At 37.9% G+C, this 26,134-nt stretch overlaps 1 protein-coding gene across 1 annotated transcript; it reads left to right on the plus strand.

Moving 5' to 3' along the window:
* Window positions 1-8,670: 8,670 nt before the first annotated feature.
* Window positions 8,671-25,821, plus strand: bco2b (beta-carotene oxygenase 2b). The gene is made up of 13 exons (XM_057839624.1): window positions 8,671-8,723; window positions 13,850-14,005; window positions 14,075-14,273; window positions 14,358-14,569; window positions 14,708-14,823; window positions 15,324-15,426; window positions 15,533-15,661; window positions 22,097-22,257; window positions 22,336-22,503; window positions 24,234-24,371; window positions 24,614-24,796; window positions 24,934-25,044; window positions 25,293-25,821. Exons 2-13 carry the CDS (start codon window positions 13,927-13,929, stop codon window positions 25,407-25,409), a joined length of 1,716 nt encoding a protein of 571 aa, XP_057695607.1. The 5' UTR covers window positions 8,671-8,723; window positions 13,850-13,926; the 3' UTR covers window positions 25,410-25,821.
* The last annotated feature ends 313 nt before the right edge of the window (window positions 25,822-26,134 follow it).

The raw sequence follows: 26,134 nt of genomic DNA on the forward strand, positions 1-26,134 counted from the left end.
TTTCGTTTTTCAAATATTTTTCATTTTATTTATTTATTTACAGTGATTATTATGACACTGCGTGATAACCATCCCCATTGGTGGGTTGGTATGGCACCCCAAGAGGGTTTCAATTAAATAAATAAAAATGGAAATAAATACCCTTTGATGAATAACGAATTGTGTAATATGGGCCTCAAATTGGAAAATGAGGTAACATTAACAAAACATTATGAAAAACGCTTTTTATTCATATTCATAGTCTTTTTCCACAATACCTTTTTATTTTTTGTAAATAAAATTGTACAATATGGGCCTTAAATTGGAAAATGAGGTAATAATATATATAAAAAAAACTGATGATAAAAGACATTTTTCACAATGTATTTTATTTATTTCATAATGCCTTTTTCCACAATACCTTTTTATTTCAAAATGTCATTTTGTACACCTTTACACGTTTTTCACAAAGTCATTTTCTACATTGTCTTTTTTCCACAATGGCCTTTTTATTTCATTATGTCGTTTTCCAGCACAATGAAGCATGTGCTTCCAGTTAAATACATAACACGATAATCACATACATAATCACAGTTAAGTGATTAGCTGGATGGATCGTGGAGTCTGGCTAGCTGTGCTAGCACTTGGTAGCGTCCATGAACTGTTAGGTAAACTTCTAGAACACATCTAATCAAAAAAACACTGCTGCTGAAATCCTCACTCAGGCTGGGGTAAAAGCATTATATTACTAGCCAACTAGTTCGCAATTTCTCTGAGTAACTCTGAAAGTGACGTGAAAGTGAATGCTTACTCTCATAATAAAACATTCAATCACTGTACCCTGAAACACTAACACGACGCGTCAAAGAGTTGGAGCTCATTCCATGGAGCAGTCTTCAGAAATAGGTCATAGAAAAACAAAAAGTTGACCGAGAACCAGGACTCCACCTAGAAGTGGCGTTCAACAAGGTCGTCACATCAGAAAGACAGTCTCGAGCCCAATCACACCATAAAACCTGGCCAAATAAAACTCAGCCCAAATTACAACCTGCTGTTCAAGAAAATATTTCCCATATGCAACTCTATGTACAGTATACACTCACCGGCCACTTTATTAGGTACACCTGTCCAACTGCTCGTTCACACGTAATTTCTAATCAGCCAATCACATGGTGGCAACTCAGTGCATTTAGGCATGTAGACATGGTTTAAGACAATCTCCTGCAGTTCAAACCAAGCATCAGTATGGGGAAGAAAGGTGATTTGAGTGACTTTGAACGTGGCGTGGTTGTTGGTGCTAGAAGGGCTGGTCTGAGTATTTCAGAAACTGCTGATCTACTGGGATTTTCACACACAACCATCTCTAGGGTTTACAGAGAATGGTCCGAAAAAGAAAAAATATCCAGTGAGCGCCAGTTCTATGGGCGGAAATGCCTTGTTGATGCCAGAGGTCAGAGGAGAATAGCCAGACTGGTTTGAGCTGATAGAAAGGCAACCGTGACTCAAATAACCACCCGTTACAACCAAGGTAGGCAGAAGAGCATCTCTGAACGCACAGTACGTCGAACTTTGTGGCAGATGGGCTACAGCAGCAGAAGACCACGCCGGGTGCCACTCCTTTCAGCTAAGAACCCGAAACTGAGGCTACAATTTGCACAAGCTCATCGAAATTGGACAATAGAAGATTGGAAAAATGTTGCCTGGTCTGATGAGTCTCGATTTCTGCTGCGACATTTGGATGCTAGGGTCAGAATTTGGCGTCAACAACATGAAAGCATGGGTCCAACCTGCCTTGTATCAACGGTTCAGGCCGGTGGTGGTGGTGTAATGGTGTGGGGAATATTGTCTTGGCACTCTTTGAGCCCCTTGGTACCAATTGAGCATCGTTGGAACGCCACAGCCTACCTGAGTATTGTTGCTGACCATGTCCATCCCTTTATGACCGCAATGTACTAGAGGTGCACGATAATATCGGTCACCGATAATTATCGGCCGATAATGGCAATAATGAAGTCACACAGATAATCCAGATAAAATGAAATTCAACCGATAATGCAATCCGATAATTATATACTTGATTTAGCCTCCAAATGTGCGCAATCGACAGTTTTGTCCAATTCTGCTAGTTTTAAGGAGGTGTTTTTGCAGTGTAGTAATGTGTTATATGTTAGGAATGGCTTACTTTTAAAAACATTTTTGTGCAACTTGGGTGTTTACTCTCTAAGTAATTGTTGCCAAAAGCTTACCATTACACAATGTCCTTGCCATTGTTTAGATGTTGGAATTTACTACTTGTTCACATTTGATGTGGAAAAAAATAGCACTAAATTACATTTTTGCACAGTAACATTTGATCTTTGTATACTTTAACATTTTACATACATATTTGAATAGAATTATCCGCGTGACATTATCGGTTATCGGGTGGAAGGGGCAGGAAATTATCGGTTATCGATATCGGTTGAAAAATGTATTATCGGGCATCACTACAATGTACCCAACTTCTGATGGCTACTTTCAGCAGGATAATGCGCCATGTCATAAAGCTGGAATCATCTCAGACTGGTTTCTTGAACATGACAATGAGTTCACTGTACCCAAATGGCCTCCACAGTCACCAGATCTCAATCCAATAGAGCATCTTTGGGATGTGGTGGAACAGGAGATTCGCATCATGGATGTGCAGCCGACAAATCTGCACCAACTGTGTGATGCCATCACGTCAATATTGACCAAACTCTCTGAGGAATGCTTCCAGCACCTCGTCGAATCTATGCCACGAAGAATTGAGGCAGTTCTGAAGGCAAAAGGGGGTCCAACCCGTTACGAGCATGGTGTACCTAATAAAGTGGCCGGTGAGTGTATTTTCGTGTTATAAACATTCATCCATCTTTCATTCCACTTATCCTTGTGAGGGTCGCGGGGTGCTGGAGCCTATCCCAGAACCTGGGCAGTAGGCGGGGTACACGCTAAATTGGTTGCTAGCCAATCACAGGTATTATAACCATTTTGATTTACCTGGACACTCACATCCGCACACCTGGCATTATCCTTTGTACACATATCTGGCTGTGATGGAATATGAGTGGTGGATGGAATGGAAAATGTATTGAAAAATAAAAAAAAAAAAAAGGAAAAAAACAGTTTTCTAATATCGAACAGTAACACCATATTGTCATATTGTAAATCACAGAATATATGTAACATTTGCAAAAATTAGTATATTGTTGGGCTGGGCAATATGGCCCTAAGTACGTATCACTGTAAATTGAGAACATTTACCTCAAAAACCATAAACAACGATAAATTCTCCCAAGCGGACTGCTATATAATTCGAAAACCTGAATCAATGCATGAATAAATATAAAAGTATATAAGTATATAGTACTTATGTATACTTTTAAGTATATAAGCATATAAAAATATCTTGTAAACAAGAAGCATTCACGTATGAACATTGATAACACCTTGTATGACTTGAACAATGTACAACATAGTAAATATTAGAGGTGTGCAAAATTTCCGATTCTTAGATTATTCGCGATTCGGCCGTGGAAGATTCGACAACGATTCACAAACATCCAAATTCCGATTATTGAAATATGCCAAGTAAAGCGGAAGTACAACACACTCAGCGTGCCGCGCGGTCTTCGGAATAAGGAATGGAGCGAGAGTAGCGAAACATCATGCTTCTCATTACCCGGCCCCTTGGGTAATGCCAATGCTCAACCCACGGCTCTAGCTCAACTCATGCCACGAGATAAAAAAAACACAACAACATACCTGACTGCTGCCGAAAAGCTGCTACAAAGTACATCCACATAATGTTACGGTAGATATCATTTCTACAGGACTAGATGCATTATAGATTCGGTAGCCTTAGCAGCACATCTACAAAAAGCTAGATGTGGGCGTTAGTAAACGGCCACCATCTTAAAGCAGTACACTTCCCTGCAAGGCTGTTGTAGTGAACCTTCCAAGCAAACCTAATTAACTTTTTATCTAAAATACTCCTAAATCGGTAAAATATTGACTTGAATCTATCTTAAAATAGTTTTAAAACTTTCACATGTCGAAAGTAGACAAAAGGGAAATTATGGAATAACGGGAGCAATTTTAACAACTTTAACGGTTGATTCACAACATTAAATTAATTGAACTTAGTTTAAAGCTGCTGATACAGAATGGGGACTGGAGTTTTTTATTTACTGTTATTTTTATATATTTGTTTACTGCTATATGTTAACTTGATACTGAAATAGTAGTTTGGTTTAGACTGAGAGTATTTTTGAATAATTTTGGAACTAATGTACAAAACATTAAAAAAAAAAAAAAAAAAAAAAAAGGGGGGGGGGGTGCATCAATAATCGTTTTATAATCGAATCAGAGCCTCTGAATCGTAATCGTAATCGAATCGTTAGGTGCCCAAAGATTCCCAGCTCTAGTAAATATCAATATGGCCATTGGCCACTTTACAAAAATGTCATTGTAACACAAATGATTTACAGCTTGAATAGTACACTTCAAACAGAGGACAAAGTATCAGACAACTTATTGTCAATGGCTGCTGTGACATGATTACTCAACACAAGTGTTTACTTCAAGGTTTCAGGTTTTTTTCCCCAGAGCATTTTCTGAAATACACTCACGCACACACACCCATCCCCCACACACAGACACATTAAGCTATACTGCTCTAACTCTTATGCCAGTGAAACATTTAAGATTTTATGCTGGCAGTAATGACACAAAATAAAGCAAGTACATACCGAAAAAATAGCTGTGGCCATTAAACGGTCATATTATAGGCTACACTTTTGGATTATACTTTATGCTGAATGCTGTACCATCATATCAGCTATCAGGGAAATCACACACACACACACACTGATTACTAGATGCAGTCTGTGCCCAATCCACTTATTAAGTTCAGCCGTTTGACAAGGTTAGAACCGCTGTCATAGGTGGTTATGGCCACTTCATCGTTTTCGAATCCAAAATTTTTCAGACATCCGACGTTGAGCTCTTTCTTGGCACCAAAACCACACTATGAGTGTCAACTAACGCTATACTCGGAATGCCTGTGGCATGGCTACCAGTAGCCGTTTCACTATTATCCGACTATCACGTTTACTTTCAGCATTAGCCGCTAGCAATAGCGTACCAGGCATCTGTTTGTTTGATTTCCTGACAGCCACGTGACTTCACACGTAAGCACTAGAGGTGTGCAAAATTTCCGATTCTCAGATTATTTGCGATTCGGCCGTTGAAGATTCGAGAACGATTCACAAACATCCAAATTCCGATTATTGAAATATGCGAAGTAAAGCGGAAGTACACAACACTCAGCGCGCCGCGCGGTCTTCGGGACGGAACGGAGCGAGAGTAGCGAAACATCATGCTTCCCATTACCCGGCCCCTCGGGTAATGCCAATGTGCAACTCACGGCTCTAGCTCAACTCATGCAACGAGATAAAAAAACACAACAACATACCTGACTGCTGCCGAAAAGCTGCTCCAAAGTACATCCATATAATGTTACGGTGGATATCATTTATATAGGACTAGTTGCAATATAGCTTTGGTAGTGTTAGCAGCACATCTACAAAAAGCTAGATGCGGGTGTTATAAACGGCCGCCATCTTAAAGCAGTACACTTCCCTGCAAGGCTGTTGTAGCGAACCTTCCAAGCAAACCTAATGAACTTTTTATCTAAAATACTCCTAAATCGGTAAAATATTGACTTGAATCTATCTTTAAAATAGTTTTAAAACTTTCACATGTCGAAAGTAGACAAAAGGGAAATTATGGAATAACGGGAGCAATTTTAACAAATTTAATGGTTGATTCACAATATTAAATTAATTGAATGTAGTTTAAAGCTGCTGACACAGAATGGGGACTGGAGTTTTTTATTTACTGTTATTTTTGTATATTTGTTTACTGCTATATGTTAACTTGATACTGAAATAGTAGTTTGGTTTAGACTGAGAGTATTTTTGAATAATTTTGGAACTAATGTACAAAACATTAAAAAAAAAAAAAAAGGGTGGGGGTGCATCAATAATCGTTTTATAATCGAATCAGAGCCTCTGAATCGTAATCGTAATCGAATCGTTAGGTGCCCAAAGATTCCCAGCTCTAGTAAGCACACTGGCTCCGTTCTTAAAGGGGAATGAGCATAGCCAAACAACACATCATCAAAGCAGTCTGAAAATACTTTTGTTTTTTCGTTTCATTAAAAAAAAAACGAATTTTCCGATATGGTCAAAATTACGTCGGACATCGTGAACCATCTCGGTAACGGTAAAGTTTCGGTAGCTCTAGTATATTGTTCTCATTAGTTTATAATTCCGTTAAACTCTTTTTAGTACTACTTGTCAATCATGTTGAGGTGGTTGAAGCTTAACGTTGCATTCGTAGGAATAATTGACGGAGAATAAGTTTTCTTTCAGCCAAAACTCGGTGTGTTTAATTTCCACCGACATGCGGATAAAGGTGGAAAAGCGCTATATAAGTATAACACCATTTACCATTACATCCATCTCTCATGCTGTCTTCACAGGCAATCCCACAAATCAAAATAATCAAAGTCAAACAAAAATGACGTATTACAAGTAGCACTCTAGACAACCAAGTCCCATCCTGCTACTTGTGGCAAAAATACAATATGTCAACAACAACACCATGCAATAGGAACATCATTTCCACATCAACTGAGGACACATTTATGAATACAAAACATTTCTCCCAACATTTCTTTCAACAAATCATGTTGGTTTTTTGCCAACTGGAATGAATGTTTTTGTTACATATGAGAAAAGTCACATAGAGTTCAACTGCCGGGTGGCATGTCTACAGAGATAACAGTTTCATGAAACCAGTTCCTACTCTATCTGAACATATCAGACTGAACAGATAAGCAGAATATTAAAGATAAAGAACACAGAAATGTGCAATAATTTAAAGGTCCCATTGATTGGAAAAAAAAACCCCTTTGTTTCAAGTCAAAACTGTCTTTATGACCTGACAGTTGAATATTTTTTTAAAATTATAATTAAAAAAGATCATCTTCTGCCTCTAATATTAATTTGAATATGTGCCTTTCATTGCATTGATGGTTCAGATGCTGCAAGTTGTGGGCACACTGAGCACCTATAAAACAGAAAATTAAAGTCGATTGATTGAAAAGTTGATCATATTTGTGATTTGCCTGGATATTACCTTACCTATTTAATATATTTTGTAATGAAATTGCTTCATTCTTTTTTCAATAACCCTTCATTTTACGTTATGAATATAATCAGTTGAGTAGGGAGATACACATCTGCACTGTAAAATAATAAATAAAAGTAGGGTGAACTTGGAATTTCAGGAAAAAAATAAACCCCCCAAAAAACACAGATTTTACTTTTTTTTTTTTTTTTTTTTTTTTTGGTTTAGTTTTTATTGATTCTCACTATAACAATCCAGAAACAGATCATGACAACCACACAAGTTATTTTTAACTGCGCTGTGTTGGTGTCCCGAATAAACAAGTTACAATAATAATGCTGACTTGGCAAGGGATATTTTTAGCCAATAAGGGATTTTGTTTACAATTTTCAAAAAGTGTAAAATTGTAGAAAATGTAGTTAACTAATGTGGATATAGCTAATTTTACACCATCACAGGGTGTCTGTGTTCACGTAAAGTAAGCGGGAGCCTCCCAAACAATGGTCAGTGCTTGAGTCCCAACAAAAGCAGTATATACATACGGTATCGTGAATAATAGGAACTTGTGAGACTTTCTGTCTCAAAAAGTCTCATAACTTTCAGTGTGTGTAATTTATCTATACTTATACATAAATGGAACATTACTTGAGTGTGTGTGTTTGTTCCCTATGGACTCTGAAATGGCTTGGCATAATTTGAAGAAATGTTACACAATTGTTCTTTATGTTTTTGGGTGAGTTCTTAGATAGGTTTGATCTCTGTAGTATGGAAAATTAATTCGAAACTCCAAAAATTGGCATAGAAAATCCCTGATTGTGGAGGCGACAGTCCCGTCTTTTGGTCTTCCTCATTGCGATTGCAATGCCGCAGTTGGCTTTCAAACTTTACGGTTTCATGTACAAATTTAAATGTGCTGTGATGATACGTTGTGGCTTCAAGTATTCCACAACAAGACGCTGGATTTGATTTTTCCAGTTTTCCAGAATATTACAAAGTGGTTCATTTCAGCTGGACATTCATACTGTCATCGACAGTAATTTTTGTTTCACGGTCGCAGTGGTTCATAGGTAGTTGTGACAAACATGACTTAAGAGTAATGGTTGCCGTTGTTATTTTCTGTTCAATAAAGGCGCTGTCTCTTGGGGTTGTGTGGTGTATGGGGCACAAGAGCAGCAAGTGTGAAACAGAAAAACTGTCCCACGTTCATCTGCATGTCGCTCCCCACAATACTGTACACAGTGATGGGAAAAACGATTGCACATTAACCGCTTTATGGTGCTCTTTTACTATTACTACATTACAACTGGATCCCTAAAGAAAGTATGTTTCATCTGCCATTCGGTTTTATTGCGTTCACGTTACACAAACCCAAGCCATACTGCTAGTTGAGCCATAAAGTTGCAAACGCATCGATTGTTTAAATAAATAAATTAATAAATCAAACCATCTCTCTACTTAAAATTTACAGATTGTGGAGTTTGACATTAAAAGTCCACAGTCAGCCCACTCTGCACCTTACAGTTGGTCACGTAAGTACAAATTTCCTATAGGAACATGATGAAATCAACAGCTATTGTGGTGCATGGGATTTCCGTCATTTTCTGGAGATGTCATGAATTTTGGGGAATGTATAGACTTGGACAATATCAACTAATCGCAACAAGGTTTGCAGCTGATGTCACTGGATCTGTCTCAGTGTGAAAATGGCTAAAAAAAACACCGGACTACATTTCACGCAGCTCACCCAGCTCTGTCTGCAACTGTAGCGAGCTATAACTAGCGTGGTAAAGAAACATCAATAAACCAGTACCCATAGGCTACACTACTGTCAAGAATCATTAATACAAAAGTAAGATGAGGTGTGACTAAGAAATTATCCCAACTGCTAAGCTTTAGGTATCAGTAAAATGTTATTGCGAAACACTATATGTACTTGATTGCCACAGTAGACTTTTCACTGAAATCTGTCCTGAACCTGGTTATGGAAAAAGTAACCAACAATGAACTGACAAATTATTGGTTAAATTGTTTTAAAATGTGTCTAGACAGGAAATATTACACACAAGTCCAAAACTAAAAATGAATGGACTCTATGCATGAATACTTCCGCATTTCTCCACTCACTGTCTGCTTAGAAACATTGGACGACGTTAGATATGGCGGAAAACACAGCCAAGACTGAAAAAGCAGTTTCTGCTCTTGCACCCCTCTTTAAAAGAAACTGCTGAATTTTAAGATAAAACAACTGTTGTGTTTGATAGAAAAATATGTCTATATGCTGCCATAGCAGATTCATGGCACATGAAGCCCCCGAACTATTTTTAATTTGTCTGTTTTACCCTGAAAACCCCCGTTTACAGACGTCGCGCAACCGCGTTTGTTTCAACCCAGCCATAAAACAAAGGTAATTAATTATATTTTTTATTCAAAATGTCTGTCGTTTTTAGCTTAGAATCATTCATTGATGTCTCATATTTCGGTTAAAAAAAAAAAAAAAAAAAACACTTAAAAAAAATATTTACTCACATATTTTAAACTTTTAAACAAATTATGTCACATTGAAAAAAATGGCATCTGTAAAAAAAAGTCACAGATATCTACTTCACAGCTATCGCTTAATTGTATTTTTTTTGTTACTGTCGCATTTTATCCGATATGCTAGATGATAAATGATTGATCCAAACAAAAAAAAGTAAAAAAAAAAAAAAAAATGTTTAAAAGTGTAAATATATGAAAAAGAAAATCTCGACCACTCCTTGATGTCTGCGATTTCTGCATCGCAACCCTTGTTATATTAGCATGTTTCACCCATAAAATCCCCCCAAAAATCCAGCTGTGGCCATTCACAGCTGTGTCTTGACACTCAGTGATACATGCTACATGGAGTTTATGGATCAAAACAAAGTAAGTATGCGATAATATCTAGTTAAAGTCATTGCGTCTGTAATTCTGCTCTCGCGTGCTCTCGCCTCCAGATAGGGTTTTGCTGTTTAAAAAAAAAAAAAAAAAAATTTTAAATGCCCTCCTGCTCAAAAATGTTCTTCCCCCAGAAAATTGAGATTTTAACCTTTCCAATGACACGTGCATATCGGACGATTTTGAAAGTTGGCTAAATTGGGGTCTCAGAGCGGAACTTCAAGTTACCTGAGTGTTTTTCGCCATATACCAGTAAGTTAGAAAGAAAATTAAAACGCTTCACCTTTTATTTGTTTGAAGGATAAAAGAAGCATGCTTTGATATTCCTGTATGAATTTTTATTGTTACACAATGCTATCTTTCTGCTGTTGTTGCCTAATTTCAGAAGTAATAGAAAGATAACTGATAAAAGATGAACAGAATTACTGTACATACTGTAGATTTTTCTGCTGTGGTCAGTTCTCTTAATCATATCAACATGTTAATAGAATTGTCTAACACTATTGGAACTCTGTTTGACCTAAGTCACGGGTGATAAGAACCATAAAGTCAGTCAATAGAATGTCAAAAGAGCAAATACAGAGTGAAGAACAGGTCATATTTAATGGCATAAGGAGTACACGTATCAACCTAAACTTGAACTACTGTATATGAGGTTCAGTAATTGTAACCACAGAATAATCTATTTAAAATTACATCAAACAGGAAAGCATGTTCAAAAAATAACTGCAATGACCTACTACTGCCATAGGCAAAACATTCATTCATTCATTCATTTTCCATGCCGCTTTTTCCTCACGAGGGTCGCGGAGGTGCCTATCCCAGCTAACTACGGGCAGTAGGCACATGAAAAGAAAAAAATACGCATATCTATCTTGCCTCCTCGGGTGTAGTTCAAGCAAAGCAAAGGACAATCTAAGGTGCTAGTCACATTATCTGTTCGAGATTTTTTTTTTGACCCATTATGAAACACTCTGTAGGATTCTTGTTCATTTCATTCATTTTTGTTGTTTTTATTGCTTTAAAATTTTAACAGACAAGATTTTAGGTCTTTAATTTAAATTCATATACAGTGGTACCTCTACATACGAATTTAATTCGTTCCAGGACCTTGTTTGTAAGTCGAAATGGTCGTATGTCGAGCAGGATTTTCCCATAGGAATACATTATAATTCCATTAATTCGTTCCAAAGCCTAAAAACATACACTAAATTCTTAATAAATACTGCTGGCACTGTTACAAATGGCAATTAAACATAGAAAAACAAATAAGTTATAAATAAATAATTCAGAATATAATAATAATAAGAATAATTAATAATTATTCCTGTAAATAATGTAACGAATCGGATTCTAATATGGCGGACACTTTTTACTGTCCCTGAACGCAGCGCGAAGGTGACGTCTCAGTGAGATAGGTCGGTGCGGTAGAGATAATACTTTCGTTTTCTTGAGAGCGGTCAACTGCTTAAGACAATGGGCGTTTTGTGTTGGATAAGTTCTTAAATAAATGATAAAAACGTGACGAAGCTGGCGATTTCCTTGACAATGTTACCACAATAATAATTGTCACCTTAACTTATAAATAGTGGTGAACGGTGGTCGGAAGAGGACCATGGAGCTGTATTGTTGAGCCAGTTCAGGGACGCGCACCCCAAGCTCATATTTTTCTATAACTTGCATCTTCATTCCAAAGGTAAGCATCACTTTTTTCCTTGTTTCTCCAACTGTATCAACTTTTTTTTAAAAACTTTGTTGATTTCTCACACAAGAAAATCCACCGTGCGTTCGTTTGCAGTGCTGTCATGTCGTCGTATTTCGAGCAACTCGTCGGATGTAGAAACAAATGGCGGCTCAAATTTTACGTCGGATGTCGAAAAGATCGTGTGTCGAAGTGATCGTATGTAGAGGTACCACTGTATAGGAAAATCAATTACATGCAGACACATTTTCTGGCCACTAGGGGAGCATTAACCCGTCTGCCTCCCCTCAATCGCCGCATATGACGGTTGCCTCTTAAAGGACACATTTGCATTTATGTCAGCTCAAAGTTTGAGTTTGCACAATGAACCTGATTAGGATGTATTGTGAGGTGAGGAACATCGATTCAGGTTTTTTAAGGTTAAATAGTTATCTTACTTTACTGTAAGATTTTTTTAAAGTATATGTATGACATGAATGAATTCCCACCTTGCATCCTTTTTGTCAAGACAGATTTAAGATTGACTTGTTGACATTTTTACCCCTACAACTCCTACTAAGATGATGATCCTCATCTTAAATGAGAACAAATACTGTATGAAGCTTGATAAAGTAGCAACCACAGCAGTGCATGGATCAACTCTGAGGCAACTTTGAGAGAGAAGTTTTAAAAAAGACAACAAAAAACCCTTCTCATTTGTTCTTTTTTCAATCCCTTAAATTGAAAGTTGAGATCGCATTCTTCTATCTCTATCAAACAATGTGTCAATCATTAAATTTCATGTCACATAAAGGCCATTGTACAAGAAATACATTAATTATTTCTTGTGTCAGATACCTTGTATGACACAGCAGTTCTTCCCTTGCCTCAAGGTGGATGCACAAATGAATGTTTCACATCCCGATAAATGTAGCTTACGACTTAAAAAAAAAAAAAGAAAAAAAAAAAAAAAAGAATTCATCGAATTGTGGTGAATATCCACTGTGACCCACAATGAATTGTAAAATTCAAAACAGGCCAATTGTCTTTCAGGAGTGACCACTCCAGATGAATACAGAAAAAAGGAATGTCCAGTAAATATAAAATGTTATGGATATGAAAGGTGCAGGTCATACATTACATTGTTTTCCTTGAATTTTATTGCTTATATAGAATATACAGGGTGGGGCATTAAAATGTTACCACATTTTAATCATATACAATTTTTTTTTACAGATTTGCAACATAAATATCAAATTAATATTTGATACCAAAGGTTTCTCACTTATTTTTTGTTTTCGCCACAGTTCAATCATTAATGACAAATTCAATCCATGCTCGTATTCTGAGGATTACAGGTGAGAAACACACATTGAAGTTTGTGATGACATTGTCACACATCTCAAGAGGTATTCTCCAAATTTCCTCACTGATGTTCTTTAGCACAGCTCAAATAATTAATTCATGTCCTTGGTGAAACCCTGCACCAAATATTTTGATAGTACACCTTCTTTTATCTGAAACAATCCGTTCCTTCGATAAGAACCGAGCAAAACAGAAAACAAAATTTGTGGCGAAAGTCAGAGCATGACTTCATGCCATGTTCGTAAGTGAGGTTGTAAAGACAAGAAACCACTGATAATATTTCAGAACAGTTTCTGGGTGGAAAAAAATACTATGAATTTATCCACACCTGTATGCCAGACAAGCCTTAAAATGATATCCATCAGTTACCTGCACTGCTTATCCTCACAACAGCTGTGGAGGTGCAGCAACCTATCTGATCTGACTCCATATAGTAAGGTCAGAACCCATGTTTGAACCCTAAACCTCATATGTAATGTGAAAATAACTTTTTTTTGACTTACTTGTTACAGTGAAATAAGATAACCACAATACAATCACCACCATGGCACAAATTTAGCCACTATTTGAACAAGTTATTGATTTACCAGTGCATATTTTTGGGGCAGACTATCCACATGTATTGGATGAATGCTTTAACGGTTTATTGAGCCTCATGCAATCACTGTTGTGTTTAACTTATCTGTTCTGAAGTACGTCACTACTGCGGGAACTGTACCAACCATATAAAACAGAACAGTGGTCTTCCAAACAATGCACGACAGAAGAGCATGCAGGATCTTGACACTGACAGATACAAAACTACAGCCATGAATAATATCATTCAAGATGATCAAAACAACAAGACAGGTAAATGATTTGCTTGTAATGCATGACTTGGTGTATTAATTCTTACTTATGGTTCAATACTTTCCCAAGCCCTAAAAAGACCTAAGTCAAAGAAGAACATCAACCATTTCACCGATATGCACGGTCTACCTTGCATAGAGAAGATTGTGTGCACCGTGGAGGACACTCCACGCCCAATCCAAACAAATATCACAGGCAAATTCCCAGAATGGGTCAATGGCAGTTTCTTGAGGAATGGCCCTGGGAAGTTTGAAATTGGAAACCATAAGTAAGTATAATGTCTTGCGAAAAATATATAATATGCAGATAATGAAGGACCCACCTGTCAAGGCTTAACTGTCTTCTTCCACAGGTTCAACCACTGGTTTGATGGCATGGCTCTACTTCACCAGTTCAAAATTTCCAAGGGACAGGTGACATACAAAAGCCGTTTCCTCTCCAGTGACAGTTACCTGGCCAACAAAGAAAACAACCGCATTACTGTTTCTGAATTTGGAACGGTCACTGTACCAGACCCTTGCAAAAACATTTTCCAACGCTTTCTCTCAAGATTTGAATTACCAAGTAAGTACCCTGTCTAACAGCAGAACAGAAGAACTGATTTAATTTCACACTTTGACATAGTTAAGATTGAACTCACACAAATTACCGGTTAAGAAATTATATCTGTCGTAATTTGGAAACTGCTTGTATCTCCGCTAGAGCCCACAGATAATGCCAACGTGAGTGTGGTGACCTACAAAGGCGATTACTATGTAAGCACTGAAACAAATATGATGCACAAGATAGACCCTGAGACACTGGAGACGACCCAAAAGGTACTGATGAATGTCTTTATAAAAATGTAAAACTTTTATAACAAATTTATGCAACGTTCAACAGTGGAGTGCAGCTATTTTCATCCGTAAACATGCACAGAACTTTCACAAGTAATAAAAGTTGTATTTCTATAATAAAGTTGCCACACTATTAAAAAACATGACATTTTAGGGGAATAAAGTTCTTGGTACAAGAAGGATTTTTTTTTTTTTAACCAGAGGCCAGGTTTAATATTGCGAGAATTTTTTTCCGTGATTACATCTTTTTGGGAGAAAAATATTTAAACTAACTAATCACATATTGAAATCACACTTTCATATGATTATTAAGAATTTGAGCTATTTGTGAATCTTATCAAATTACACTTTTGCATGGGTTTATAGAAAAATACAATTTACACAAAATATTAACGGTTCAACTATAACATATCCAGCTCCAATATCAAGAGGATTTTAAAAGTTACGTCACACCTTTTCCCTCTTGAATCTGTATTGGTTAGGTGAACTGGAGCAATTTCATTGCTGTTAATGGAGCCACAGCACACCCTCACACTGATCTTGATGGCACAACATACAACATGGGGAATTCATTCTCCTGTAAAGGTACACTAATTCAGTTTATAGGCAAATACATAAGTGTTTTCTTTTGGACTAAGTCTTCCTGACTTGGTGAAAATAACTGAAAAATAATTTGTGCATGTACTTTCAGGATCATACTACAACATTATCCAAGTGCCTCAAAACAAAGGCAACAGTGAAGAAACTCTGGAGGGAGCCAAGGTGCTCTGTTCTATTCCCTCAGCAGACAGTGCCAAACCCTCCTACTACCACAGTTTTGGTAAGGAACTGATCCACCAAGTGTTGTGCTTCAACATATAAGTAACTGAAATTATAACATGTCATGTCACAACAAATTTCACAAAAAGGTTTGAGAATTAAATACTAGAGCTGGGAAAAAATATTGTTTGGCGATGTCACGATCCGAGTATCGACATTTTTTTTTTGAGTATCGATACTTCAGATACTTCTAATGTGCTGCACCAATGCAGCGTCGGCCACAAGCCAACAAACTATAGATTTTCTTTGTCGCAGTGCGCTGTGAGATCGATTTTTAAAGTTAACAATGAGTGACAGCTGTTTGGGTTTTGATGTTGCCAGAGAAGCCTGGGGGTGCTATACTTAAAAGAGGCTGCATGTTTAACAAGCTCGAAGATGATTGACACATCGTTGAGCTTGTTAGCGGTACTGTGAGTGGACATTAATTATTTGTTTAAAGCCTGAGGAGCAGTTTACATGGCGACTCTGCGACACAAAGACGCAATAACTGAGTAGCTGAGTCGCTTCACGTGCATATGGTGTCGGCGAAGACGAAAAATTCTGACTCCTGCCTCCAAAGTGGAAGAATCCGATTGCCGAGGATTAAGGGGGGCTTCCTCGGCATGCGTATCAAAGGCTCCCGCGGCGTGAGCCCGCGCAGTTAACGTCAGCACTCGTACACGTCACATTGGGCGTGCGCAGCGGTGCTACTAAACATTAAAAACAGCAAATATGGCAGAATGTCGGCTTTAATTTACTTTTTTAATAATATTTTTAAATTAAATATGTTGAATGTTTCAATTTTTGTGCCTTTTTGAACAAAAGAAAAATGCCATTGCTTCGAGTGGGTGGGCATATTTTTTTCCGGGCTGAGGGAGCTTGGTGGGGTCAAAGTGCATCATTCCCTGTTGCCCTGTAAATCTGCACTGCCCCCTAGGGCCTGGCATGAATGCTACATCATTTTCATGCGGAATTGCGGCATTGTTCAAATGGAGACGCAAATGCAAATGCAAATTTGAAATTTTTCGTATTCTCGGAGAGTCACAATGTAAACGGCCCCAGAGTTATGCTCCCGCGTTGTGGTGACGGCGCAGCAACTACGGGGTCATTCGACATTCAATGGTTCTCCGGCCAGGTGACGCATTGGTCTGTAATTCACCGCCAAGCCACTAGAGGGGTGTGTCGTTATGGTTGTACGGTTTTGGGGCATGCTTGTTGACTTCCTCTTGTCTAGTTTAACGGAGAAAAAAATAAACAATGCAAGATCGAACGCTTGAATGTGGATCTTCAGCTCATCAACATTGAATAAATGTTGATCTTACAAATGTTGAGGAGCAGGCGACGCAGAAGACGGTTTCGAGGCGGTTAGTCCAACTTTTGATGCCCCATAGAAAGTTCTAGCCTCGGGTGGAAACCAGGTAGCTGTGGCTACTAGCTTCAAACTGGCATCGAGAATGGAATCCAGTGTTTTGTCCGAGGTCTGCAAAGCCCTCCAGCTCGATTTGTTTGCCGTGTTTTACAACCAGCCAGTGGAAAGCCATAGCAGATTTCTGGCGTCTATGGAACTTCCCAAACTGCGTTGGAAGCCTTGATGTTAACGTTATCATAAAAGCACTCTCAATCAGCGATGATGTATCGTGCGTGAACTGTCTGTTGTTGAAAATAACACAACAAAACAACTCTTTTGGCGCCAAACGTGTGCTTTACTCTTCAGATACTTGAAGTGTGACACGTAAATAAGTCACAGACTCACAGCAAACATATGCACGCAATAAATGATGAGGTGCACCAACCAAAAATCTGACATAAAGTGCTAAAAAGCTGGCAGTTTTTGGCGACTGGGTCACCGCTTCGTGTGGCCACTCGATTCCGAACACACACGTCTCGGTGGTTCTTCCATTTTTTTATTCAATCGCTGAACTTGCCATTTGGCAATCTTTATGATGTCTTGACAAGACTTGCTCTTCGATAATACGCCCGTCGGCCTGGTCCATTTTTGCGTGTAGAGATATAATGTTTGATTCTATTCTACAATGGCGGAGATTTCGCGCTGAACCGGAAACAACGGCCCGAGCGGACCAATCGCAGTCCATTTCCGCCACGTCATATGCGTCGATGTGACGCTAAGGTTTGAAAATTCAATAGGCACATGTCAGGAAGACCCGATTTACGACCCTGTGTCGTAAATCGGGTCTTCCTTGACTGTGCAGGTCTGACGCTGAAGCATAACTCGGCCTTAAGTGTTCTCAAAAGCATGAGCAGATTTGAGTTGACTGACTCAATGAGGCATTTATAAAGACAAGTATTTTTCAATGTTATTGTTGTTTAAAAATAATTCAGTAGGACAGTAACATGTTTAAAACGATTTATTTATTGGAAGAAATTTTTTTCAGTATCGGATCAGAACTCGGTAAAAAATGTGAAGTGTTTTGAATAGTTTTTGTTCTATTTTGCACAGGAACAATTGCTGCAACAGTTCATGCACTTCTCTATGTAAAAAAAAAAAGAAAAGAAAGATATAATGTCAAATTGCATCTAGTTTAAACAGAGATACATGTCTCTGTGTATTTATAAATATTAAAAGGTAATATGTTGCCATAGTTGAAGTTTCGCAATACGTATCGAATCGCCTCACAGGTATCGGGATACGGACTGGATCGTGACAAAAGCGGATCGTCCCAGCCCTAATACAGTGGGGCAAATAAGTATTTAGTCAACCACCAATTGTGTAAGTTCTCCTACTTGAAAAGATTAGAGAGGCCTGTAATTGTCAACATGGGTAAACCTCAACCATGAGGGACAGAATGTGGAAAAAAAAACAGAAAATCACATTGTTTGATTTTTAAAGAATTTGTTTGCAAATCATGGTGGAAAATACGTATTTGGTCAATACCAAAAGTTCATCTCAATACTTTGTTATGTACCCTTTGTTGGCAATAACAGAGGCCAAACGTTTTCTGTAACTCTTCGCTTGGTGTAATGAAATCAATCGTGGGAGCAATTATTAGAAAATGGAAGACATACAAGGCCACTGATAATCTCCCTCGATCTGGGGCTCCATGCAAGATCTCACCCCGTGGCGTCAAAATGATAACAAGAACAATGAGCAAAAATTTCCAGAACCACACTGGGGGACCACAGTAACAAAGGCTACTATCAGTAACACAATGCGCCACCAGGGACTCAAATCCTGCACTGCCAGACGTGTCCCCCTGCTGAAGCCAGTACACGTCCAGGCCAGTCTGTGGTTCGCTAGAGAGCATTTGGATGATCCAGAAGAGGACTGGGAGAATATGTTATGATCAGATGAAACCAAAATAGAACTTTTTGGTAGAAACACAGGTTCTCGTGTTTGGAGGAGAAAGAATACTCAGTTGCATTCGAACAACATCATACCCACTGTGAAACATGGGGGTGGAAACATCATGCTTTGGGGCTATTTTTCTGCAAAGGGACCAGGACGACTGATCTGTGTAAAGGAAAGAATGAATGAATGAATCTCCTTCTATCAGCAAGGGCATTGAAGATGAGACGTGGCTGGGTCTTTCAGCATGACGATGATCCCAAACACACAACCAGGGCAACAAAGGAGTGGCCTCGTAAGAAGCATTTCAAGGTCCTGGAGTGGCCTAGCCAGTCTCCAGATCTCAACCCCATAGAAAATCTGTGGAGGGAGTTGAAAGCCCGTGTTGTGAACTTGTGACAGCCTCAAAACTCTGCTAAAACTCTCCCAAAGATCTGCATGGAGGAATGGGCCAAAATACCAGCAACAGTCTGTGAAAAGCTTGTGAAGAGTTACAGAAAACGTTTGGCCTCCGTTATTGCCAACAAAGTGTACATAAGAACATATTGAGATGAACTTGTTGGTATTGACCAAATAGCTATTTTCCACCATGATTTGCAAATAAATTCTTTAAAACTCAAACAATGTGATTTTCTGTTTTTTTTTTCCACATTCTGTCTCTCATGGTTGAGGTTTACCCATGTTGACAATTACAGGCCTATCTAATATTTTCAAGTGGGAGAACTTGCACAATTAGTGGTTGACTAAATACTTATTTGCCCCACTGTAGATACTGTATGCATTTAAACATAGAAAAGGTTTCCCTAAATATTCGAGTTGAGCTTGGGGTCAATTCTTAATAACGCCTTTTCATGCTAACGAAACTCAAAGATCATTCTATTCAAGTTGCTGTTACAGCAACAATATTTTTCATTATGGTGAAGAGGCTATATCTCAAAGAAAATCTTGAGTTAACAAATGACCAATGTCATTGTTACTTCTTCACAATATAATGAAAATCCGTATATCCTCGCTGTAATATCGCTGAGCAGGGTATTTTGGTTTAAGGGCATGTATATTTGGGTATCATCAGCATAAAAAATAAAGCTAATGTCATATTTGTGAACAATACAGCCTAGCAGCAACATAGGAACGCAATACAATATACAGCCAAGAAATGATCCCTGTGGGATTCCACATGTGTCATCACAATATTCGGAGGTTATATTACCATAAATTATATGGAATTAGATTTGTGTCAAAAAAGATTCAGACAAAGCTTCTGTCATCAAACAAAACCTCCTTAATTGCTAGCGAAAAATTAAAGACTTTAAACAAAATAATTGAACCAAGGCGAACAAATGCATCTGAAAAGTAAAACTAAACAATTAGTTTTTATAATTTTCTACAAAACAATTCTCACTTTTTTGTTCTCGCTGCCCAGACTTTTGCTGCCGATGTCAAGCTTTCTTGCTTGTGCTACCTATCTTTTTGCTTGCGAAACGGGTTTCTCTCACACCCCGTTTTTGTCGTTTCGATTTTTGACACAAAGATAACGAATGGGCGGGCAGAATGTGACGTGCGTCCTCATTGATTAAGTACATTTCTAGTGCCCCCAGAAGTTATTGAACCTACTGCTTTGAATCATCCACCATTACTGTTCAGTGCCACCTTGTGTTCAATGGATATGGAATCTTCTGATGAACAATGGTATATTATTTTTCTTCAGTATAATGTCACCTTAATGAATGTTTATTATTATACTATTTATTAAGTGAAGTGGGTCTGCTGTAGTCAATTTGTGTGGCATCATACTGTAAGTGGGTAGAGTAGACAAAATCTCGAGATGCATTACATCAAAATAATATTACTAAATAAGTAAAGTAATAGTAGTCATCCAAAAAATGTATTCAAGTAAAACGTGTTTGGTGAAAAGAATACTCAATTAATGAGCAACTGCTTATGATGTCTGATTCCTTTTTTCAAAATTTTTTATATGGTATATCATTTTTGCTCAGCGAAGCGTCATCTATATGAACTGTCTTTTATTATAATATTGTACTATAACCCAAAAAAAATTACACAAAAACCAAATTACAACAATAAAAATCTACAGAAATAAAACATCACCCGTTCAAAGACCATGAGTGCCCTCTAGCATAGAAAACAGATTTCTACAATGAAATTCAAATCATATTGCCTGTTTTTCTTAGACTATCGGTGCCACATAAAACTGGGAGGGAAATTGAAATCTGCGCTTTTGAGTAATGTTAATGACAGTACAAATAGTTTGTTTTACGACAGTTTACAGCAGGGTTCACTAAATCCGGACCTCGGTTCCACTTTTCCTGTCGTGTTCTCCATGTCTCCCTCCTCCAACACACCTGAATCAAAATAATTAGGATCATTATCAGGCTTCTGGACAGCTTGCGTCTTTTGATTCAGGTGTGTTAGGGGAGAGAGACGTGGAAAACACGACAGGAAAAGTGGCACTGAGGTCCAGATTTAGTGAACTCTGCTTTAAAGACACAATGTGATCTAACAGGCCAGCGTAATTATGACTTCCAACTGCAAGCTTGTGATGATGTGACCGTATTGTTACGCCTGATTGGTATAATGGAGTCCTGTGATTATTGTTGCGACGTCTCGTTGGTGAAACTGGTAGAGCCACTGTGGGCATTTATGGCAAAAATAAAGTTAAAAATCTATTATGTAGAATTAAGAGGAAAAATTTTACAATTCTACTACAACCCATGGTAGTGGAGTAAGAGTATAGTTTCTTCTTCACAAATCTACTCCAGTAAAAGTAAAAAGTATGGTGCAGTAAAACTACTCCCTGAAGTACATTTTTCTCAAATTGTTACTCAAGTAAATGTAACTGAATAAATGTATAATTTACTACCCACCTTTGACGGTAGGTAACGTCAATAAAGAACAGTACTGGCATTTATTATTCATTATTTATTTCATTTATATCATGCCTCTATCGCAGTGTTAAAATGTAAATATTTTCTCAGATTAGGAAAAAAAAAATACAAAGTAGGCCTATTATCTCTTTGGGGGCAGATTGCGGTAATATCAATATATTCAAAACCTCTATTCCATTTTTTTCTGAACTCATGCAGCTCTAGTCTTGGTGATCAAATTAAAATCAAACCTATTTTTCCACTGTAGCAATGTCGGAGAACTACGTGGTATTCATTGAGCAGCCCATTAAGATGGACCTGTTGAAGATTATTACAGGCAAGTTGAAAGGAAAGAGTATTAGCGACAGTTTCTCTTGGGACCCCAAACTCAAAACCATCTTCCATCTGATTCACAAAAAAACAGGGAAGGTAGGCTTGAAACAAATTAAATCAACTCTTTTCAATTAGCATACGGTTTCTCACTCTTTAACTCCTTGTTAATTCCAGGTGAGCGCCATAAAGTACCTTGCTCAACCACTGTCAGTCTTCCATCAAATCAATGCCTTTGAGGAAGATGGTTATATAATCTTAGATATGTGTGCATCAGATGATGGCCAGGCAATTTCAAACTACAATGTCCAGAACCTTCGCAAGTCTGGAGAGGATCTTGATGAGGTAAGTGTGTCAAAAATACAGGATGCTACATTGCTATATAACCAATTCAAAAGCTGGGTAAAGTATTTTTTTTCTTCTTTTTTTAACTGTCCCATTCAGCTGCTTGGATACACAGAATGGTATATCAAAGTGTTTTCAATGGCTGAAACAGTTTTAATGTGCCACAAAGGAGTTTGGTATATGCCCTTTGTTGTTTATTTTGTGTTGTTTATTCAGAAAATGTAGCTGGACAGAAGAAAGTTTAATTGAAACAGAGAAATAGTTATACACAAACATGATTGCGTATAGACCCTACTCACGTGACGTCACAGCCACGCCCCCGCGCCATGTTGTCCGGATACTAGTCATGTTAATGCATTAGCGATTTGTAAATTCCTCCTATTATGGCGTGTTTTTCTGCTCGTTAACATTAATAATCAAAATGGTGAAGTCGTGTGTGGCGGTCGGTTGCAAAAACAGAGAAGATAGACGGAGAGACTTGAATTTTTACCGTATTCCGAGAGACCCGAAGAGGAGACAGAGATTGACTGCTGCAATTCGACGAGAAAACTGGGCTCCAAACGACTACCACAGATTATGTAGTAGTCATTTTATATCTGGTAAGATGCATTTAATATATATTTAGAGGGTTTTGGGCTGACAACCACAATTAAGATCATTGCTAGGCTAATCGCCGACAACATACACTCAGACGTTGTGAATGAACTACCTGAAAATATATAATTATAAGGGGATAATCAGACAGTTGTCATACAATTAATTTACAATTTCACTATTGAGGTCAAAAGCCAAAAAATAAATTCAACTAGGGACAATCTGGAGTAGTGCTATCGCACTTCATATTTATTACGTATTATATATGTATATAGTGAGAGTGCTATCGCTAAACCATATAAACATTAAAAGCCCTAGCTCCATTGACAAATGATATGAAATACATTAGACTTGACAGTGGATGTTAGCAAGAACAAAAGATTTTGAATTGAACATTTCGTAACTCACCTTCCGAGCACAAGATTCCTGCCGAATTTTCGTGTACGAGGACATGTTTCACCCAACCAGCAACGTAGCATTTATAAGCCTCCAAGCTCTTAAAGTTTTTCAAACTTTCGTGAGAATAGGCTGATTTTGTGTGGACAAGATAGTTGTAAATATCAGGATATCAGATGTCAGGCGAAGCCAGCGGGTCGAAAAACATCGATTTAGGCATCAAATACGGATCTGGCGAATGGATAAACTGAAGCTTTTCCACGTAACGCCTTTTATGCAACGGATCCAATGAGTTTACAGCGTCAGATAACACCGGGGCTTCCATGAATTGCTCTATAACTTGCTCGACTAATTGAAAACAATGAGAATAGGTCTGAAAAAGAGGTACAATATGGCGGCCGGAAACAGCGACACGCCCATTTTGTGACGTAGGTGAGTAGGGTCTATATAGGCCACTCAGCCGTAAGTAGTGTTGCAAGCTATTTACCACTCTCTTAACAAAAGGACTTGGGGAGTTGATACACCTAGTAACAAATAGGATAGTAGAGAAAAGATAGGTCAAATCAGGGTGTGACGGGGCAGGGTGAGTGCACAAGCAGTATTAGTGATTTGTTGTAACTGGTAACACAGTACAAAAACAAATCACCAGTGAGCATTAGTGAGTTGACGTCCTACTGTTTACAATGACAAGTAAAAATATTTCTCTGGATGATGACATGACTACGCATATTTTTCCTCAGGTGTATAACACACTGTGTCGAGTATTTCCACGCCGTTTTGTTCTACCGCTCAATGTTGACAAAAAAACACCGTTCAACCACAACTTGAACAGCTTGCCCAACAGCTCAGCCACTTCGTTAAGGATTGGCAAGAACAAGGTAGGCTGCTTAAACAATCATTTTACCACATTAAAAATAGCCTCTCCACAAAAACTTGCATATTTACCTGATCTAGATGAAATTTGTCCTGTTTGCATTCATTGTCTAACAGCGCAAAAAGTTGTCCTTGTTTTCCCTTTCCAGTTTTTTTTCCCCAGGATCTCAAGTGATAACCTACATGCCACGGCATTTCAGATTATTTCCTCAGTTTTATGAATCAATTACCTTTTGCATTGGTGTAGATATTCTGCACACATGAGGATCTCCACGGGGAAGACCTTCATGAGTACGGTGGTCTGGAGTTTCCTCAGATCAACTATGGAAAGTACAACACCCGCGCCTACCGCTACTTCTACGGCTGCGGTTTCAGACACCTTGTTGGGGACTCGCTGATCAAGATGGACCTGAAAGATAAACACATGAAGGTGGGTAAATGTTTTTTTACAGTAGCAGTGCAAAAAATCGCAAATTCAGCTTTGGATAAATATTGATATCAAGTGAAAATCCATAAATCAGTCCGCCGTTATTAATTTAATACATTTCCACCACTTTTACCTTAAAGGTTTGGGAAAAACCTGGTCTATATCCCTCGGAACCTGTCTTCATACCCTCTCCTGATGCCATAGAGGAGGATGATGGTGTTATTTTGTCTGTGGTCATTACGCCACATAAGGTTGGTCCATTGTCATTTTGTAGATTAGATCTTTAAGTACAGTCAGTTTATTTATACATAATCATTATAAAATAAATGAGTAGGAACTATGATAATGCACACACTCTGTGTTATCCATAAAATGAGATAATACATAATTTGATATATTAAAAATGGAACTTGAAAGTCACCGAGACGCACAGGGTGACACAATGGTCTGCAAATCCCAAATTATTATTTATCATCTCTATATATTTTGTGTTTTATAGGACAAGAGTACATTCCTCTTGGCTTTGGATGCCAAAACGTTCGAAGAGTTGGGAAGGGCTGAGGTGCCAGTTAATATCCCATATGGCTTCCATGGAACATTTCATGCCACAGTGTAACTATACTAGTGTCCAAAAACTACTTACTCTGATCAAATATGAATATTTACCCTTTTTAAAAATGTCATTATATCTAAGCAGAATGAATGGTTTAGTGGTGCCTTGCGATTTGTGTGGTGACTAGTTCAGGGTGTTCCCCACCTTGAAGCCCGAGTCAGAAGGCTCAAGCTTACTGAACCATGGTGAGGCTAATTGGTATCTAGCATGGATGGATGACAATATTGTTTACTTTTGACCCAAGTTATATACAGTGCGTGTATATATAATTTGGACTTGATGTTATGTTTATAAACATGCACTAGTGTACTTGTATTTAAAATCAATTAACAAATAAATATATTGCCAACTACACAGCATTCATTCTAGTGTTCAGACTGAAAGCGCAGGCAGGTTCACATACTCACATGAACACTTCGGCTCCAAGAGTTTGTCGTCACCTTGTGGTAGTAACGTTGTAATGATTTAAACAACTGGTTGAATGAATTTAGTTTATTGTTAACTACTTAAACATGCCAACACATAACACAAGAACACACAATTACATTGAAATCACGAAATTTTTCAGTTAAATGAAACATGTTATCTATTACGATTCATGCAAAAAACACATCTTTACAAAGTTTCAGAAATTTGAACCAGTGTCTGCTTGAGCATATTCTTCTTTTCTTTTAGGGAAGATTGCAGGTTTTGAGCTTCTTGCAAAAGGTTCTCCAGCTCCTTTCTGT

This window comes from Corythoichthys intestinalis, chromosome 6 (assembly GCF_030265065.1).
Source record: "Corythoichthys intestinalis isolate RoL2023-P3 chromosome 6, ASM3026506v1, whole genome shotgun sequence".
NCBI lineage: Eukaryota > Metazoa > Chordata > Actinopteri > Syngnathiformes > Syngnathidae > Corythoichthys > Corythoichthys intestinalis.

What these genes read in the sequence shown, in the direction of transcription:
- bco2b (XM_057839624.1), top strand. Translation starts at nt 13,927, where the DNA reads ATGCAGGATCTTGACACTGACAGATACAAAACTACAGCCATGAATAAT. An exon ending in TGATCAAAACAACAAGACAG is followed by an intron (nt 14,006 to 14,074) that starts GTAAATGATTTG and finishes TACTTTCCCAAG; the next exon opens with CCCTAAAAAGACCTAAGTCA. An exon ending in CTCAAGATTTGAATTACCAA is followed by an intron (nt 14,570 to 14,707) that starts GTAAGTACCCTG and finishes TATCTCCGCTAG; the next exon opens with AGCCCACAGATAATGCCAAC.